Source organism: Myxocyprinus asiaticus, chromosome 6, assembly GCF_019703515.2.
Source record: "Myxocyprinus asiaticus isolate MX2 ecotype Aquarium Trade chromosome 6, UBuf_Myxa_2, whole genome shotgun sequence".
Classification (NCBI taxonomy): domain Eukaryota; kingdom Metazoa; phylum Chordata; class Actinopteri; order Cypriniformes; family Catostomidae; genus Myxocyprinus; species Myxocyprinus asiaticus.
This window is the reverse complement of record NC_059349.1, coordinates 53,458,747-53,479,306: the sequence shown is the minus strand read 5'-3', so window position 1 is coordinate 53,479,306 and position 20,560 is coordinate 53,458,747. Positions and strand designations below refer to the sequence as shown.

The 20,560-nt window shown below is 43.9% G+C and overlaps 1 protein-coding gene across 3 annotated transcripts in view; it reads left to right on the top strand.

Moving 5' to 3' along the window:
* The window catches only part of pip5k1cb (phosphatidylinositol-4-phosphate 5-kinase, type I, gamma b), an 82,619-nt gene that overhangs the window by 22,443 nt on the left and 39,616 nt on the right, over positions 1-20,560 (top strand). For 2 of the 3 annotated variants that reach the window (XM_051701491.1, XM_051701489.1), the window contains exons 2-4: positions 15,156-15,184; positions 16,743-16,835; positions 17,225-17,355. In XM_051701491.1, the coding sequence (XP_051557451.1) occupies positions 15,156-15,184; positions 16,743-16,835; positions 17,225-17,355 (253 nt within the window). Of the gene's footprint in view, positions 1-512; positions 599-15,155; positions 15,185-16,742; positions 16,836-17,224; positions 17,356-20,560 lie in introns of those variants that run through there. The other variant, XM_051701490.1, reaches the window with a different exon arrangement.

The window sequence follows — 20,560 nt, the reverse complement described above, 5'->3', positions numbered from 1 at the left end:
ACTTTCCCAGCTGTCTGTCTGTCTTTTTTCTTTCTGTCTTATATATTTCCTGTCTGTCTGTTTGTTTGTCTGTCTGTCTATCTACTTTCCTGGCTGTCTCTCTATCTATATATTTTTTTCTGTCTGTCTGATATATTTTCCTTTCTGTCTGTCTGCTTTCCCGTTTGTTTGTCAATCTGTCTATCTGTTTCTTTTCCTGCATGTCTGTCTGTGACTTTTGTATCTAACTGAAATGTAAATGATAGTATTTCAACAGTCTTGCTACAGAAATGTCCTTATGTGTATAAAGTGAGAGATGTGAGTCCTTGAGACGTTAAGAGGCTTGTGCTCATGTTTTGTCTATCTCTCTGCCCTCGTCCTTGGCACACCGTGTGTTTTTCAGCTCTGATCCTCTGGTGGGCAGAGAGCGGGTGTAATCTCTGCCTCTCATTGGCCGTCAGAAGTGTGCAGGTGACCACAGAGATTGTGGCTTTGAGCGCAACAGATTAGTCCGTCCTGTCAATCCAATTGAGCTTTTCAGCCTCAGGACTGATCAGTCTGCAAATAGAAACAAACTACGCAAAACTAAGCATCAGACTAGGATTCTATGACTTCTGAGGTGTGTATTTGGGTATTTTATACTTTATATAAATCATATATTAAAGCAACTCAAGATTAATAGACTTTATCAGAAATCTTTTTATTAAACGGCTTTATAAATGTCAGCAACATTTGAGGATTTGGATTTAATGGGCTTTCGAGATTGTTCTGCACTGTCAGTATTTGTTCCTCACATATAAGAACATTTGTCTTGTATTCCAGTAAAAAAATCTAAAAATCCTTAAAACAAGATTAGATTTACATCAATATTCTTGAGTAACCAAAATTTTGTAAAATTACTTGTTTTCAGAGAATGCATCTTGAATTACATTTATTTTTCTTAACAAATAGTATTTCCTCCCCTTATTTTAATCATAAATCTAGCTAAATGTATATTCTAAAATATTTTGGTAGGTTTGTGAACGTACAAAATGTGGTCACATCTCAAATAACTGGTTTTAATCAACTCTTTATTAAATATTTATTATATGTTTTATTTATTATATAAGATAATTTATTGCATATTTTTCTTAATTTATATTTATTTATTTGAATGAAATAAATATATTTATTATTATTAAATACAACTAAATCAATGGCATTAAATTACAACAATCCAAGTCATTTTAAAGGATCAGACTATGTAGATTTTAAATACAAATAAACATCAGTAAAGTTAGGGATGTGCACAAGTAATCGATTAATCGAGTACTTGTTCAGATTTAAATGTTCGACTAGTTAAAAACACTCCTTGAATATTGCAATTTAATTTTCATTTGTTGGCGCTGTGTATTCATTACATTTGATCATTTAATATTATTATTTTTATTTAATAATAAAATAATATAATATAATATATTTATTATACTATTAAATATAATTATTTAATTATTTAAGTGATTATATTGCTTCAGAAGACTTGGAATAAATGTTTCTATGTGTGAGTGCAAATGTTTTTTTTTTTGTCATTTTTTAATCTAGGTTGAATTTCAAATTTAAATTTCAAATTATCAGTTACTTGTTTTTACATGTTCGAGTACTTGACTACAAAAGTACTCAAATGCCCAACCCCTAATTCAGGATTAAATCTTGTATTAAGATAAAGTCTACTTTCTTTCACAGTTTTGCTTCTCAAGTTAGATTATCTTGTATCAAGGATCTTTAGATATATTCACTGAAAAAGAAGACGAAAATACTGGTTAAGAAAATGATTTTTGCAACGTTCAAGTGCATTTATGATGCATTACTGCATTGATGCTTCAAATCTTGTTTTGAGCATCTTTTTGTACATGTTCTTCTCTAGCGGTTTTTGGTTTTGTGCAGGATCTGAAGACATTTATCTGATGTTCATTTGGTTCATTATCTCATCGTGCTGTGCAGCCCTGAGGCTCGTATCAGCCATTATGTGTTCATAAAGCGTTTCCTTAATTGATCACCTGCGGTACTGAGCTGAAATTTGCGACATTCTCCGGAGAAAAGAGTCATTCATCTCAATCAGAGATCTCGAGCTCCAGTCCCCCAAAACATCCTGTTATATAATTATATATGGAGAATTATTATATAATTCTCCATATGTAAATGAAGTTAAAACTAATTAGTATTGTCAGGTTCCCTTACAAAAAGTATCATGGTTCTACCATATTTACATGGTTATGTAAGGTACCATGGTACCAAAAACTAAAGTGGAACTTTTTTGTAGGGGTATTATACAGTAGGTCAAAGAATGCTAAATTTAGTTGATTTATTGGTCTCTATTAGGGGTGAAACGGTTTATCGTGGCACGATACATTGCAGTTCAAAAATGTGTCTCTCTCTCGAACTGGCACCTCCAGCTCGTCTTTATCCCCCTCCCGGCTGATTAGGACAATTCTGCGCTGGGTGTGCTTCCTCACGGCCCGGCCACGCCCTCCTCCTCGTCACACTCCTCCACCTCCTGATTCAGGCCTGGGAAACCTCTGGCTTGACATACTCCCCTCCCTTCCTGGAGGGGAGGTGTTGCCCTTCCGGCCATCCTGGGAGACACGAGAGGAGGAAGAGGGGAGAGGGAAAGAGCAAGGGGGAGAGACACAGAGAGAGAGAGAGAGAGAGAGAGGAGAGATAAAAACTTGATTGCCGGTCCCCAGACATGCCGTTGCCTGGTCCTCAGCCACTCCTTTGCCCTCTGGCGGACGACAGCCACTCCTCCCCTGGCAGACGGCCACGGCTCCTCCCCTGGCAGACGGCAGCGACTCCTCCATCCCCTGGCGGACGGCCACGGCTCCTCCCCTGGTGGACGGCAGGGACTCCTCCGTCCCCTTGCGGACGGCCGCGGCTCCTCCCCTGGCGGACGGCAGTGAATCCTCTGTTCCCTGGCTGATGGCCGTGGCTCCTCCCCTGGCAGACGGCAGCGACTCCTCCGTCCCCTGGCAGATGGCCACGGCTCCTCCCCTGGTGGATGGCAGTGACTCCTCCGTACCCTGGCAGACGGCAGCGGCGAGGACTCCACGACAGCGCATCCCTCCTCCTTCCCGGGTTTCGGCACAAATGTAACAGGGTTCACAGGATGGGCAAGGAGGAGGCGGTAACCGGCAAAATAATTTTAATGACATAACCGAACATAAACATAAACACACAGACACACACACACAGCAGCCGCGTGTGTCTCTCTCTGTCTCAAACTGGTACCTCCGGCTCGTCTTTATCCCGCTCCCGGCTGATTAGGACAATTCAGTGCCGGGCGTGCATCCTCACGGCCCGGCCACGCCCTTCTCCTCATCACACTATAACTCTGAATATTATGTATAATAATGCTATGGGGGAATATAATCCTAATGTCAAATGTCATGTCTCATTTGATTTAATCAGTAAATAATTATTATTTAACTGGCATGCACTTCCATTAAATATGTATTTTTGAAAAGAATATATAGATGTAACCAGAGACAATATTATTTTAGAAAAATATTATTTTAATTTAAAATATTTTAAATGTATGTAACCAGTGACCATGTGTAAGCAGCATATCTAACATAATTCTGTATTTTTAGAAGCAAATATTTCCATTCGGTGACGCCATTGCCCTGTTCTAGGCTGATATTTAGTCGCAGTACATCTCTGATGTATCATTTAGCACTTTTGAAGACTTCAGCACTTTTAGCTAAATTGTAAAGGAACTGTTCTGCATATGTCTTTAAAGTAATATTAAAAAAATCTTTCAATCTAATCTTTTCTTGATTTAGGCTTAGTTTAAAGGATCGTGAACCGAATCGTGAGACGAGTGAACCGTTACACCCCTAGTCTCTATGGGAATAAAAGTCGTACCTTTGCGTACAAACCAAGTTGTACGATATGTTACAATTTCCCCATCTCGTATGAATGATTCCAAGCTGTCATGAGACTTTGCTGAATTCTGCTGGTTTCTCAGGTGGATTTGGTCCCTGTGGTCTTTTGTGTTTACTGTTTCAGACTCAAGCCGCCTCTGGCTCTTTCGCTGCACTAACTCTAATGTGTTTGGACAGTTTGTGGCCTGACATACAGTCTGTTCTAATGGATGATTCTAGAGCTGTTGCTAGGGTCAAATCACTCGTATTTAATTATAGCTGCACTTATGTGTACAAGCCTGTTGTTCACTGAAAAAAAAAAGAGATGCTTTGTATTTACACGATTTAATCATGTACATCATTTCCACATGATTCAATTAAGTATCATCAACATTATTTTTTTCTTCTTGGTTTAGGTAATTAATTATTTGTCAGAAACTTCATTTGAACATGTATTTTCAACATAATGGAAAAATGTTATTTTTAAATGACCCAATTAAGTAGCCTCGAAGTTGTTTTACATGTTTAGCACAGTCTTGTTGTTACATTACTAATTTATATAATAAGGTTATGCTAGTTAACAAACTTTTAGCTAGCATTAGCATATATTAGCATTAGGATTGGCCCCTGTCCCATAAAATACGGGATCGTCCTGTATTTAAAGATAAAATGATGCGTCCCATATTGTCCCGTTTTAAGCTGGTCAGATGGCGTCACGGTGAAATCATACCAGATCGGCAATTTAACATTGATATAAGTTGGAAAATTTGCCTACGGTGGGTAAGGGACCATCTGAAAAGTCCACACATTGTGCTAAAACGTGCTAATACTGTGGAGGGTGTGGTAAGGGACCGTCTGAAAAGTCCACAAATGGTGATAAAACTGTGGAGTTTTTTTCAATATAAATGTTCAATAAGATCAAACAATGTATGAATACAATCATAAAGACAAGTACAGGTGAAGGAAAAAAATAAACAAATGAAATAAATAAATAAAAAAATTAAAAAATATGTATAAACCATCCAAAATATATACATAAATAAGATCAAGAAGACAAATAATTAAAAAAATTAAAATAAATATATTTTTAACATATAAATGTTTTTTTTTTTTTTTTTTTTTTTAAGTCATGGGTCAGGAAAGTTCTCATTTTAGCATATAAGAATGGATATACAATTTTTATTAATAACGCATATTAACAACGCATTTATTGCTAAAACTGTGGAGGATGTGGTCAGGGGCCGTGATCCCAACCCCCCCCCCCCCCCCGATTTATTTTGGGATTTTGGGAACTGATTCTATTACACTGGGTTACCATTGTGGTGAAGAGTGGAGTAATTCTTTAAAATATGCACTCTACTAGATTAAATTGTGTAAGGTGAATGTGAACCAATTAAGTATGTCCAACAACAGCTCAAAAATTATTTTTGCTGCTCGTTCAATTCACTTCATTAAATGGATTATTAAATGGAATTTTACTTGGTCCATTTGTGTTGGGACTACATGAATAATTTTTGTTGACACAACTGAAACTGGGCAGGGAATTGGCAGTTCCCAGCATGCTTTGCATGGGACTTGATGGACTGAGTAAAAATGTTGAAATGTTATTTTATACATTAATCGAAAGCAAAGAAAACAAGTTTAGAAGAGAAACACAGTTTGTTGTGCACAGCACAAATAATATGATTTAGTAAATCAGACAACCTGCATTTTCCCATGTAGACTTTCAGAGCTGTTTTCTTGTATTGAATGTTCTTGTATTTCATAGTTACATTTACATTCAATTAGCAAGCGCTTTTAAACCAGCAACTAACAAATGAGAACAACACAAGCGAGTAATTGTTAGGAAACAACAAAAAAAAGTCTTTACAGTCTTTACTACAGGTTTAGCTGATTTTAATTTCTGTCTGTAGGTTGGAAGAAGATGAACCAGACAGTGATCAGAGAGTCCTAAAGCTGCTCTAGGAACAGAGCGATATGCATCCTTTATTGTTGTGTAGCAGTGATCCAGTATATTTCTGTCTCTGGTGGGGCATGTGATGTGCTGTCTGTATTTTGGCAGTTCAGGGGTGAGGTTGGCTCTGTTAAAATCACAGAGAATAATTATAAGTGAGTCCGGGTATTGTTGTTCCGTGTCTGTGATCTGATCAGCCAGCTGTTGCAGCGCTGCGCTCACACACGCTTGTGGAGGAATGTAAACACTCACCAGAATAAACGAGGAAAACTCCCGCGGCGAGTAGAAAGGCTTACAGTTGAGAAAGAGCGCTTCCAAATTTTGACAGAACATCTTTAACATTGTTACATCTGTACACCAACTTTCACTGATGTAAAAGCATGTTTGTGGGCAAAATTGTCCCCAGAAGTGAGCGAAATCTGTAAATCATCAGGTCTTCAAGGGTAAAATAATTTAAAAAGTAAATTGTGTTTTCTAAAATTAAAAAAAATCTGAGAGATAATTCTGGTTGTTTTGATGTGTAATTTTGATTGTTGTGTGCATGTGTAAAGTGTGATGTAATTGTTACTGACAGTGTGAATGTACCGTAACACGATTTCTGCTGCACTAATTTGAGGTGCGAGAAACGTAATGTCACAGATGTTTGTAAGTCTGCTCTTCTAAGCTGTGGCTTCATGTAAAGTCCTCGTATATTTCCATAAATCATGACGGATCAGACTGACACACAGATATGATTGCGATTGATTTTAACTCTCTTTTTTAAAGCTGCTGTATTGTGAAATCTTTACTTCAGTTACTGTTTGAAGAACATGTCATATGAATCTATTGTGATTTCACAGTAATAACTAATAACCTTTTGCATTTTCTGTGCAGAAACTGTATACAGAAACTGTGGTCACTATGGTTTTGTAAGGGAAATGAAATGTTGTAGCATAAGATGAGGTTTGTTATTCTCTCTGTACGTGTGTGTAAAGCTCAGCAACATTTTGAAGTGTGTGGTGTGTGTGTGTGTGTGTGTGTGTGTGAGATGGACAGAAGTGATTTTCTCAGCATGTTTTTCTGTATTTGTCAGAGTCAGACGGCCGCCGCACATGTCAGGCTGTTTCTCCTGTGCTCTTATTATCTGCCCCTCCGAACACATGCACGTCCACACGAGACCGCCAACCATGCTGCATCGGCAACACACACACACACACACACACACACACACACACACACACACACTTAAAGCCTCACGGAGAGGATATTCATATAGGGCCCTATGAAATCAATTTTTTTCCAAATTCCGTTTTATTTTTTCCAAATTTTGTGTTTTCCATTTTTATTTTCTTTGAATTCCAGGTTTTAAAGTTTGTTGCATTATATGCCAATGGTGTGAGTCTTAAAATGGAAAAAAGCACGTTTTGTGTTTTGTGTTGTTCAACTCCAGAAGTATTAAAGATATCTTAATATCCTTTTTGTATCTTCATTTGTAAGGCCCTGTATGGTTAAATTCCAGAGATATGGGGCTCTCAATGTGGCTCCATGCATAAATTGTTACGTTTTACAAATTTTCAATGGGGGTCACATGGTATGAAGCTAGTTTTTGATATCCATCTAAACAAACGCCCGAAGTACAAATAATGTTGAAACTAGAAATGCATTTTTATTTACTCACGTAAAGTCCACAAAACCACTGTTATTAAGAATAAGCGACACATGTGGCTCTTCAGTTAGTGCAATATCTAGTTCCCTATCTGTCACTCACTCGACGTTGGTGTCGATGTAGTGACACTATGGGTCACTCTTGGGAGCCCGAGACACCTCTGGTCTTTGATAAAAGGCCAATGAAAATTGGCGAGTGGTATTTGCATGCCACTCCCCCGAACACACGGGTATAAAAGGAGCTGGTATGCAACCACTCATTCAGATTTTCTCTTCGGAGCCGAACGGTCATGCTCACTGAGCTGAATACTACTGTTCATTCACCTGCTGGATCTGACGGCGCATTTCAGCGGCTTCTCCCTCCTCTGCACTGGTGCACTGCAGAGAATGCCCCTGGGCGCTTCGGCAGAAAAACTAGAGAGTATATTTTCTGAAAGAGCATGTTTCCCCTCTAAAAGAGTATATATTTCTCTAAAAGAGCGCACACACGGAACGTCTTTTTAAAGACGCGTCTTTTTAAAGATGCTTTTCCGATTGTGTGTTATTCCTGGTTGTGCTCGTTATCTCTCGCCTTCTAACGGTCACGATCACTGTCTTTCATGTCTGGGCACTGCTCACGCGGAGACAGCGTTCGTGGATGGTCACGTTCTCATTGCGAGAATATGTCCATAGCAACGTTGCGGTCGCGGCTCGCCTTCGTAAGAAAGCGAGCCACCCCAGAGGCTCCCGCCTCGGTCCTTTTACCCACAGGTTTGAGGCCAGCGCGGCTAGCACTGGGGGCGATTTGGGGACCCCAATGGGACCGCCTCCGCCGGGTATCCCCCCGTGGACCTCCCATTCCCCAGCACGCTTGTCTGCCCCGAGCGAGCTTCCGGGTGAGTCCGCCGGCTCGTCTCACGGCGAGTTCGACCTCTTATTCGGAGCCCGCGAAAGTGATGAGCTCTCGAACGCAGCATCGGAGAGTGGGCTCGTCCAGTCGGAAGCCTCAGCTGGGCTCCTCCCTTCGGGGTCGATCGCCCAGTCACAGGCTGACGCGGAGATGACGATATGCTTTCCCGGACAGCCGCGAGCGTCGGCCAAGGGTTATTCGGCAATCCCCCGGTGGATAAAGGCGCTCGCGGTGCACCTATGCCCGCAGAGCACCGCCACCTGGCGCGGGTGCCCAAAGCCCCCGTCCAAGGCCTGTAGGTTTACGTCATCTCTGACGGTCGAAGCCTATGGTGCCGCTGGACAAGCCGTCTCCGCCCTGCACGCCATGGCTCTCCTGCAACTCCGCCAAGGCGCTAAAGGAACTGCACGAGGGTAGTTCCGCCCCGGGATTGATGCAGGAACTGCGCTCGGTGAGCGACGGAGGTCACGGCGCGGTCTCTCGGGCGGACGATGGCCACACTAGTGTTCCAGGAGCGCCACCTTTGGCTCAACCTGGTCGAGATGGGTGAGGCCGACAGGACACGATTCCTTGCTGCCCCCATTTCCCAGGCGGGCCTATTCGGCGACACTGTCAAGGACTTTGCCCAGCAGTTCTCGATGGTAGAGCAGTAGATGGATGCTAGCCGGCTTATCCTGCCCCGGCGCGGCTCAAGATCCCGCACCCCATCTACTCATCGCCGAGGGCGTCCCCCTGCGGTGACTGCACCGGCTCCGCCGCAGACCGCCCCTCCGGCCCGGCCCCGGCGTGGAGCCCACCGCAGGAAGCCGACGCCAACCGTCTCACAGCCGGCACCGAAGAACCCACGGAGGTCTTCGAAGCGCCCCTGAGACAGGCGACCCAGGGACAACGAAACCCGCTGCTCTGGAGCTGGTAAGCAGATCTTCGTCTTTTTGTTACCTTTTGCATTTAATTGCACTGCATGCCCAAGCGGCTGCAGTACTCAAGAGCTCAGCAAGAGTGGTTTCCTTGTTCCCTGGGTCACATATCCGGTGTGTACGGCTGGCATCACGACCACCGTCCACCACTCCATTTGGCAGGTTGGCGCTCCAGCAGCGGTCTCCCGCCCTGAGCGCCCAGCTGTGGCACAAATCCGCCCCCGATGTGACAGTCTCCACGGGTCACGAGGACAGGTCTCTTCCTCCCCCGTCCCAGGCTGTTCCGGGGGTGGTCACAAGGAGCCAGGTAAGTGCTTCGATATCCTCGGACTCAGCACGGCCATGATGTGGTGTGGCACCTCGAGCTCCGCCCCGCCGCGAGGCCCCACCTGCCGGTACATCTGATGACGTTGTCCCTTTGGTCCCCCTTGCGCGGAACTTGGATGCATGGCTTGCGCTTTCCAGTCAGTCACGAGGGCTGGTCCGGACTGTCCGACTCGGCTGCGCGATTCACTTCGCCGGGCATCCGCCCAGGTCCAGCGGTGTCCACTTCACAGACTCCCGTTCAAAATGCTGATGCAAAGACGCATTCTAGCGAGTGTCAGGCATCAAGATTGGTTCGCGGCGGTAGACCCGAAGGATGCGTACTTTCATGTCTCGATCCTTCCTCGACTCAGACCCTTCCTGCGGTTCGCGTTCGAGGGTCAGGCGTATCAGTACAAAGTCCTCACTTTCGGCCTGTCCCTGTCTCCTTGCATCTTTACGAAGATCGCAGAGGCTGCCCTTGCCCTGTTAAGGGAGGTGGGCATTCGCATTCTCAACTATCTCGACGACTGGCTAATCTTAGCTCACTCTCAAGACGGGTTATGCGCACACAGGGACCTGGTGCTCTCACACCTCAGCCGACTAGGGCTTCGGGTCAGCTGGGAAAAGAGCAAGCTCCTCCCGGTTCAGAGCATCTCTTTTCTCGGTTTGGAGTTGGACTCAGTCTCCTTGACGGCGCACCTTACGAACGAGCGCGCCCAGTCGGTGCTGGCCTGTTTGAAGGCGTTCAAACAGAAAACAGCGGTTCCACTGAAACTTTTTCAGAGGCTCCTGGGGCATGTGGCATCCTCTGCGGTGGCCACCCCGCTCGGGTTGATGCATATGAGGCCGCTTCAGCACTGGCTCCAGACTCGAGTCCCGAGATGGGCATGGCGCCACGGGACACACCACGTGGCCATTACGTCGGTCTGTCACCGTCTTTTCAGCCCTTGGACCGACCTCTCATTTCCACGAGCAGGTGTTCCGCTAGAACTGGTCTCCAGGCGCGTCGTGGTCATGACAGACGCCTCCAAAACGGGCTGGGGCACTGTTGGCAACGGGCACACAGCCGCCGGCCTCTAGATGGGTCCGCGGCTGCGTTGGCACATCAACTGCCTCGAGTTACTGGCAATTCTGCTTGCCCTGCGGAGGTTCCGGCCATTGATCCAGGTCAAGCACGTGCTAGTTCGGACAGACAGCACGGCAGCGGTAGCATATGTCAACCGCCAAGGCGGTCTGCGCTCCCGCTGTATGTCACAACTCGCCCGCCGTCTCCTCCAACGGAGTTAGCAGCACCAAGTCGCTGCAAGCCACTCACATCCCGGGCAACCTCAACACTTCGGCGGACGTGCCGTAACAACAGGTTACCCTCAAGGGAGAGTGGAGACTCCACCTTCAGGTGGTCCAGCTGATTTGGAGTCGATTCAGTCAGGCACAGGTGCACCTGTTCGCCTCCCAAGAATCCTCCCACTGCCCGCTCTGGTACGCCCTCACCGAGGCCTTCCTCGGCATAGACGCGCTGGCACACAGCTGGTCCCCTGACATTCGCAAATATGCGTTTTCCCCCAGTGAGCCTGCTCGCACAGACCCTGTGCAAGGTCAGGGAGGACAAGGAGAAGGTCGTCCTGGTAAGCACCCTACTGGCCCGCCCAGACGTGGTGCTCGGACCTCACGCTCCTCGTGACAGCTCCCCCCGGGCAAATTCCCCTGAGGAAGGACCTTCTTTCTCAGGGAAGGGGCACCATCCGGCACCCACGCCCAGACCTCTGGAATCTCCATGTCTGGCCCCTGGACGGGACGCGGAAGACCTAAGCTGTCTCCCACCTGCGGTGGTAGACACGTTCACTCAGGCTAGGGCTCCCTCTACGAGGCGCCTGTATGCCTTTAAGTGGCGTCTGTTCGCTAAGTGGTGTTCTTCCCGTCAGGAAGACCCCCAGAGGTGCGCAGTCAGATCAGTGCTTTCCTTCCTGCAAGAGAGGTCGGAAGGGAGGCTGTCCCCTTTCACCTTGAAGGTGTACGTTGCTGCCATAGCAGCACACCATGACGCAGTCGACGGTAAGTCCTTAGGGAAGCATGATCTGATCATCAGGTTCCTAAGAGGCGCCAGGAGGCTGAATCCCTCCAGGCCGCGCCTTGTTCCCTCATCGGACCTCTGTAGTTTTTCAGGGTCTACAGAGAGCCCCCTTTGAGTTTTGCAGTCAGCCGGGCTTAAGGCACTCTCCTTGAAGACTGCCCTCCTGACTGCGCTCACTTCCATCAAGAGGGTAGGTGACCTGCAAGCGTTCTCTGTCAGCGAAACGTGCCTGGAGTTCGGTCCGGGCTATTCTCACGTGATCCTGAGACCCCCAACCGGGCTATGTGCCCAAGGTTCCCACCACTCCTTTTAGGGACCAGGTGGTGAACCTGCAAGCGCTGCCCCAGGAGGAGGCAGACCCAGCCCTGTCGTTGCTGTGTCCGGTGCGCGCTTTACGCATCTATTTGGATCGCACGCAGACCTTTAGAATCTCTGAGCAGCTCTTTGTCTGCTTTGGTGCACAGCGGAAAGGAAGCACTGTCTCCAAGCAGAGGATCGCCCACTGGCTCATTGACGCCATAACTATGGCATGTCTCGCCCAAAACATGCCGCCCCCGGTAGGGCTACGAGCCCATTCTACCCGTGGTGTAGTGGCTTCTTGGGCCCTGGTCAGAGGTGCCTCTCTAACAGACATTTGCAGAGCAGCGGGCTGGGCAACACCCAACACCTTTGCAAGGTTCTACAACCTCCGGGTGGAACCGATTTCGTCCCAGGTAGTGGCACGCAACACAAGCGGATAAGCCCGGGATAGCCAGCCGGGTGTATCGCTTGCACATAGCGCCTTCCACCTCCTTTTGAGCTGAAGACGTGCGCTGTTAATTCCCAGTAGTGTTCACAAAAGTTGTTCCCTGGTTGACTTCCTCCGAGCCATATCTTAATATCCTTTTTGTATCTTCATTTGTAAGGCCTTGTATGGTTAAATTCCAGAGATATGGGGCTCTCAATGTGGCTCCATGCATAAATTGTTACATTTTACAAATTTTCAATGGGGGTGACATGGTATGAGGGGAGGTTACGTGTCGACCTGGTGCGCTGGCTATGAGGCACACAGCAAGTCTGCCTACCACACACCGCCAGTTCACGTAACACAGTTCAGCCTTGTGGCGTTTTGTATAGGGACCCCTAGTGTCACTACATCGACACCAACGTCGAGTGAGTGACAGATAGGGAACGTCATGGTTACTGGTGTAACCTCCGTTCCCTGTTGGAGGGAACAAGACGTTGGTCCCTCCTGCCACAACGCTGAACTACCCACTGAAATGGCTGGACCTTATATCGGCTCCTCAGCATAAAACCTGAATGAGTGGTTGCATACCAGCTCCTTTTATACCCGTATGTTCGGGGGAGTGGCATGCAAATACCACTCGCCAATTTTCATTGGCCTTTTATCAAAGACCAGAGGTGTCTCGGGCTCCCAAGAGTGACCCCTAGTGTCACTACATCGACACCAACGTCTCGTTCCCTCCATCAGGGAACGGAGGTTACACCAGTAAGTTATACAACACATCATTAGGGCTCAAAGCACCAAAGATGCTGAAACTACTATATTTGTACTGGTTTTCTTATGCTTTTTTATGCTCTTAAAGCATCTGGGTGTCAGAGACCATAAATTGTAGAGATCCCAAACTTGGTGGGATTATCCCAAATACATCCCAAATACATATAAACAAATTATTGTAGAGTTATTAGCAAAAATGTAAACATTACGGAGTTTTTAATGAGGAAAAAATGACTAAGTGCACCTCTAAATTGTAAAGCAATTATATATTATGGTAGTATTTGTTGTCAGTCATTGCACTACATTATTTTTTATGGCGATACAGTTAAAAATGACTACAGTAATGAGAAAATATACATCATAGTAGTATATTTTGTGCTTCCTCAGAAATTGAATTACTGTATTTTTATTACTGTTAATAAATAAGAAAGGAAAAGAAGATGGCATGACATCTGCTATTTACTTACATTAACAATCAAAAGTAAAACATCCAGACGAGCAAAATATGCCCCAAATGTGTTTCCATGAGATTCACTCATGTACCAGGTGAACTGATGTAAAAACTCATATTTTTAGCTGCAGTACATGGCTGCTCTAATTCCTGGCTATTAAGTTGGATGTAAAGCGGGTCACACCTCATTCGCGCTCTGTTATCTTGCCTTAATCCCACAACGGCACGTGCAGAGGAATGATTGCCAGGTTTACTTGTGTTTAACTCCGCCCCTTCCCCTTGAAAGAGCGTGTGCAGGAATATTAGTGTGAAATCACTGCAAAGCAACACAGTGCTGCAGACTCTCAGTTTGTTCTTGGACTGTCATTCACCCATAAACCAGGGTGTTTAGAATGGCATATTACCATACTACCCATACTGTTTTTGCAGTATGCTCTTTGTGCACTGTGCACAGTATGTGACTTTTCTGTATGCATTGAATATTCAGACGCTTTCGCTTGATTTGACCTTTCATTTCCAGTGTGATGAATGAAACAGAAGCGAAACCAACCATGATTTTACACACAATTTGATTAAAAATGCAAAATAAATATATTTATATCTGAGGTAACTGGGCAACACTCACTGAATTAAACATGTAACATAGTGAAGTCATGTGACAACATAGCATACTACTGTTTGAAACGTTGCTTAGTATGTTGTATCACATACTATTCTGAAAAATAGTAGGCAGTATGCAGTATACTGTGCCGTATCCAGTAGTAAGCTTGTATGATTTTCCGAACATAGCCGCTGTTTGAACGTACTGACAAAATTTAGAAAATGTTTACACAAATTGGATTAAAAATGCTAAATAAAATTTTGCTTTTGTGGCAGAAGCCTCTTGTTCATTGGAAAGAAGGAAGCGGGAACTGGGTTATCAACCAAAAAAACTTTTAATAAACAAAACACAACATAAAACTGCTTTTCAGCATAACCAAAACACACGTCGACACACACACACACACACACACACACACACACAGCTCCGTGTGTGTCTCTCTGTCTCTCTCTGGCGTCTCCGGCTCCTCCTTATCTCTCTCGCCCGCTGATTGGAGTAAATCAGCGTCAGGCATCCATCGTCACGGTCTGGCCACGCCCTCCTCCTCATCACAGTTTTGTTCTGAGTTTCTTTTTTCTTTTTTTTTTGCTGAATTGAGCATGCAACATGATGTCACAATTTAATAACAATTTAGCTGTTTGAAATGTTTCTTGTTGCATAATGTGCACCGTTTTACATAGTATTTTTAAATAGTATGCAGTATACCATATATACTGTGCAGTATGCAGTAAGCAGCACATTAGTATACAGCCATTGTCAGACATGCTCACTATGTTTGCCAGATCTTTCTCACCAATACAGACTTCTATTAGATTACATTTAATTGTTTTGCATTGTATTGTATTGTCAGCTACTTTTATAGTTTAAATAAAGAAATGTCTACATTTACAGGATTTGTATGGAAATTTTGTCATCTCAATGTCTGTTTCTTTCTGTCTTGTTTCAGACGCTGTTAAGAAGGCCTACTTAACCGAGGTGCATCATTTATTTATCTTATTTTTTTTTCTGTGATAAAACACCACTTTGACTTAACGCAGTCTTGAGAAGTTTTAATTTTAAAGGGATAGTTCACCCAAAAATGAAAATTCTCTCATCATTTACACGCCCTCATGCCATCCCAGATGTGTATGATTTTCTTTCTTCTGCAGAACACAAACGAAGATTTTTAGACGAATATCTCAGCTCGGTAGATCCAACAAAGGTCCAAAACTTTGAAGCTCCAAAAAGCAGATAAAGGCAGCATAAAATGAATGAATGAATGAATGTTGCATTTATATAGCGCTTTTCTGACACTACACTCAAAGCGCTTCACACAGTGAAAAGGGAACTCTCCTCAACATCCATCAGTGTGCAGCATCCACCTGGATGATGCGACAGCAGTCATAGTATGCCAGTACACTCAACACACACTAGCTAATAGTGGTGAGTGGTGAGGAGAGAGTGGAGCTATAGAGCCAATTTACAGATGGGGATTATTAGGAGGTCGTGATTAAGAAGGGCCAATGGAGGGAATTTGGCCAGGACACCGGGGTTACACCCCTACTCTTTTTACGAGAAGTGCCCTGGGATTTTTAACAACCACAGAGTGTCAGGACCTCAGTTTAACATCTCATCCGAAGGATGGTGCCTTTTTGCAGTATAGTGTCCCCGTCACTATACTGGGGCATTAGGAGCCACACAGACTGCAGGGTGAGCACCCCCTGCTGGCCTCCCTAATACCACTTCCAGCAACCTTAGTTTTCCCCAGGAGGTCTCCCATCCAGGTACTGGCCAGGCTCAACTCTGCTTAGCTTCAGTGGGCAACCGGTCTTGAGATACAGGGTGATATGGCTGCTGGTAAAAGTAATTAAAAGTAATCCATAAGACTCCAGTGGTTAAATCCATGTCTTCAGAAGTGATATGATAGTTGTGGGTGAGAAACAATCAATATTTAAGTCTGTTTCTACTATAAATTCTCCTCCCTGCCCAGTAGGTGGCAATATAAATGAAGAATGCGAATCGCCAAAAACAAAAGAAGAAGAAGAATGTGAAAATTAACGTGGAGATTTATAGTAAAAACGTATTTAAATGTTCATCTGTTTCTCCCCCACACCTATCATATCACTTCTGAAGACATGGATTAAACCTCTGGAGTACTTTTATGCTGCATTTATATGCTTTTTTGAGCTTCAGAGTTTTGAAACTCTGTTGGACCTACAGAGCTGAAATATTCTTCTAAAAACCTTTGTGTTCTGCAGAAGAAAGAAAGTCACACATCTGGTGTGAGTGAATGATGAGAGAATTTTCATTTTTGGGTGAACTACCCCTTTAAGGTCCTGAAGGAAATTGTATTGTTTGTTCATAGCTCAGGAGACTTATGATTCATATTGGCAAATCTGAGCACAGTTTGAGACATTGTTGAGCTCTCTTGTGAAATTCTAAAGGAGACGACGTGCTACTGTTGTCTTTGTCTTTGGAGAAACATCTGTGTTTGCTGTCTTGGTGAAATAATTGAGAAATTAAAGAGATCTCATTTGTGATTTTTGTTTCTCAGATGCCGTCTTCCTCCTGTCACCCCAGCTTTGGTCCGGAGAAAAAGATCGGTCACAGGCGTGTAGATGCATCTGGTGAGACCACCTACAAGAAGGTGCGTTTGTACTCGCCCTCATGAGGTTCACCATCTTCAATGTGGATATCTGTAGAGCATGGTGGCAGATATAATGCTGATATACAGAGACCCCCAAAAATATGTGAACACTTAAGTCACACTTAAAAATGTATGAATGTAATAGTATGACTTTTCTTATTCGGCCAATCAAGCACAGTCACAACCCAATGCTGATAATCTGAAAAAGGTCAAAAATCGACTGAAATCTTGATTTAAAACCAATGAAAATCTTTTAGAAGCTAATTTGAAGGATTTTTTACACCTGTTTACCATGTGGTCCTCGGTATCCCATTTCATATTGTTATCCAGTCATTATATCTAAAGGATGTGTTACATGTTTAACTGGTGTTCATTTTCTGTGTCCACAGACGACCTCGTCTGCCCTGAGAGGAGCCATTCAGCTCGGGATCGGCTACACCGTCGGTAACCTGAGCTCTAAACCCGAGAGAGATGTGCTCATGCAAGACTTCTACGTGGTGGAGAGTATTTTCTTTCCGAGGTCTGAATAAGAAAGTTTAAGAATGTTCTGGTGGAACAGAGAGATTTAAATCTTCCTGTTTTTTTGTCTCACTGCCATTGAAAATTAAAGTCAACATGAAACTTCCAATTTCACTTCGGTAATGTGACATGTTTACAAGCAAAACTGAATATTCATTGAGGAAAAATTGTAGGCCGAGATTTGAATTTGTCAGGAATCGATTGGATGGCGAAAAGTGGACGTTCCATGCAAGAATGGAGCCATACTGAGTTTGCTACAACAATGCTTATCCTGGGGGCCTGGGTAGCTCAGCGAGTATTGACGCTGACTGTCACCCCTGGAGTTTGCGAGTTCAAATCCAGGGTGTGCTGAGTGACTCCAGCCAGGTCTCCTAAGCAACCAAATTGGCCCGGTTGCTAGGGAGGGTAGAATCACATGGGGTAACCTCCTCGTGGTCGCTATAATGTGGTTCTCGCTCTCGGTGGGGCGCGTGGTGAGTTGTGCGTGGATGCCGCAGAGAATAGCGTGAAGCTTCCACATGCGCTAGGTCTCCGCGGTAACGCGCTCAACAAGCCATAAGATGCGAGGATTGATGGTCTCAGATGCGGTGGCAACTGAGATTTGTCCTCCGCCACCTGGATTGAGGCGAGTCACTACGCCACCACGAGGAACTAGAGCGCATTGGGAATTGGGCATTCCAAATTGGGGAGAAAAAGGGGAGAGAAAAAAAACAAAAAAAACAATGCTTATCTAGATCAAGACAAACTTTGATGTTTGCTTGACAAAATCCTTTATGAAGGTTTAAACTAGTTTTAAAAGTTTGATGGTTATACAGATATTACAGTAAGACAAACAGCTAGCTTGTCACATAGGCTACATACGAGCGAGTTATGTATATCTACTGTATATCAAACAGTATCCATGACTAATAACCTTCATCAGCGAACAGATCAGCGGAATGTAAACAAGTTCACTAAACTGAGGTAAGATACAAACATTTTCAGACTTTATTGTGATAATCAAAGTGTTTGTTCAGAGTTACTTGTTTGATGTTTTCATCAAAAAGTGCCTTGTTCTCGCGGTCACTTGAGTAAGAGCACACGCTCTCTCTCCCTCTATCCCACGTGCAGCGGGCGCTGAGATTGAAGGAGACATGCAAAACAAAGCTGGTTAAAATTAAACTGATACAGGTTCGACTGGAGGACAAAGAATTTGAGTGACTACAGAGAGCACTTCAATATGAAAACAAGCAAATCCCGCGCATTTATGGTGATTTAGAAATCCCGGTCTGACTATTTTAAAGTTCCTTTCAGGGGTAAGGACGTGTTGTCACCCAAAACAAGCATATATTGCAGCTTTTCCTACTTGCATTACAACTTGTGGACAATTTTCCCACTTCCTTTGGTGATCGTTGTGCTGCACTGATAGACTGAACACTGGGGCAGGTAAATACTCTGACATCATGATCGGCGTACATCTTCTCCCTCATAACGAATATTATACATAATGAGCAAATTAAGCATTAAACATGATTGTCACTAGAGGGTGAAATGCAACTGTCTTATCCACAGGTCAGAGACGGTGAAACGGGGGCGTTTTCGCCTGTCAGTCATTGACGCTCTATGAGAGTTTGGGCATACAAAGATGGCCGCTCGAACACTTCCGGTGGCTTCAACACCTGCAGGCAGTTTACTGATGTGTCAGCGATCCAGTTATATTTATATATCAGTGGTTCCGTCACCATACAGCAGTTCTGAGTACACTTCCCATCGAAGGAGTGCAATGGGAAGGTTGTACAAAGTAATATTTATATTTAACAAAGCTATCAAAGTGGATAGCAGCGACAACGTGGGCCGCCATCTTGATTGTTTTGGGTTGCATCACATGACAACAAATACTTCATTGTTTTCAAATATCTCCATTTTCACACTACAATGCGAAGACAATGTTTACACATTTTTCCACTTAGAAGAGCGTTTTCGAAAAGCTCAGTTTCACTGGACAAAAACGCTGTCTCAGTGTGAATGGAAGACCAAAACGTAGCGAAATTAATGCGTTTTCAAACGAAAACGTATTAGAGTTGACGTGGTGATAGATGGTTAGATAACCCATCAGATTAATAGATAAAGAGAGAGAGAGCAGATCAAAGGCCTTTTGTGGACTTGTTTACATTTGAATTTTTGACAAACGGAGTTCGAATTAACGAGCATTCCGTTGGCCCATTTGAACATTCCGTCAATGTAAGTCTTTGGGATTTTTCAGATTTTTGATCGTCCCCTGTGTGAAAAACGTATATCCAATTGGTTAGAAAATACATAGCACAATATTCCAGAACAGTCTGAAGGTCTGTGCCGAGTGTGATGGATGTAGCTTAAAAGCTCTAGCTGGAGTTAGTGTTAGAAAATTTTGTTCTCAGTTTAGGGATTTTCAAAATAAGTTTGTAGAATAACAGTATGTTGGCTTTGTCAAGCCAACATAAATAGCTATTTTCTTCGTGAGGTTTGTTTAATATTTTAAGTTTTTATTTCATGGGGGCCTGGGTAGCTCAGCGAGTATTGACGCTGACTGTCACCCCTGGTATCGCGAGTTCGAAACCAGGCCGTGCTGAGTGACTCCAGCCAGGTCTCCTAAGCAACCAAATTGGCCCGGTTGCTACGGAGGGTAGAGTCACATGGGGTAACATCCTCGTGGTCACGATTAGTGGTTCTCACTCTCAGTGGGGTGTGTGGTAAGTTGTGTTTGGATCGCGGAGAGTAGCATGAGCCTCCACATGCTGTGAGTCTCCGCGGTGTCATGCACAACGAGTCACGTGATAAGATGCGCGAATTGACGGTCTCAGAAGCGGAGGCAACTGAGGCTTGTCCTCCGCCACCCGGATTGAGGTGAGTAACCGCGCCACCACAAGGATCTACTAAGTAGTGGGAATTGGGCATTCCAAATTGGGAGAAAAAGGGATAAAAAATAAATTACAAAAAATTATTTATTTCATGTTGACTTAAATTTTTTAATATACATATAAATATATATTTATATACGTACTGTTTATTGTTTATTTTTATTTTCAATTGCATAAATGATTTTCTGCAAACTGTAGACCAGTGGTAAGTTTATGCTCAATAATATGAAAATAATCCAAACAATATATTGACTTCTATAGCCACTTTTTGCATTGTCTAATCTAATTTAATGTCTTTGAATGATCAAAATCATTATATTTATTGTTATA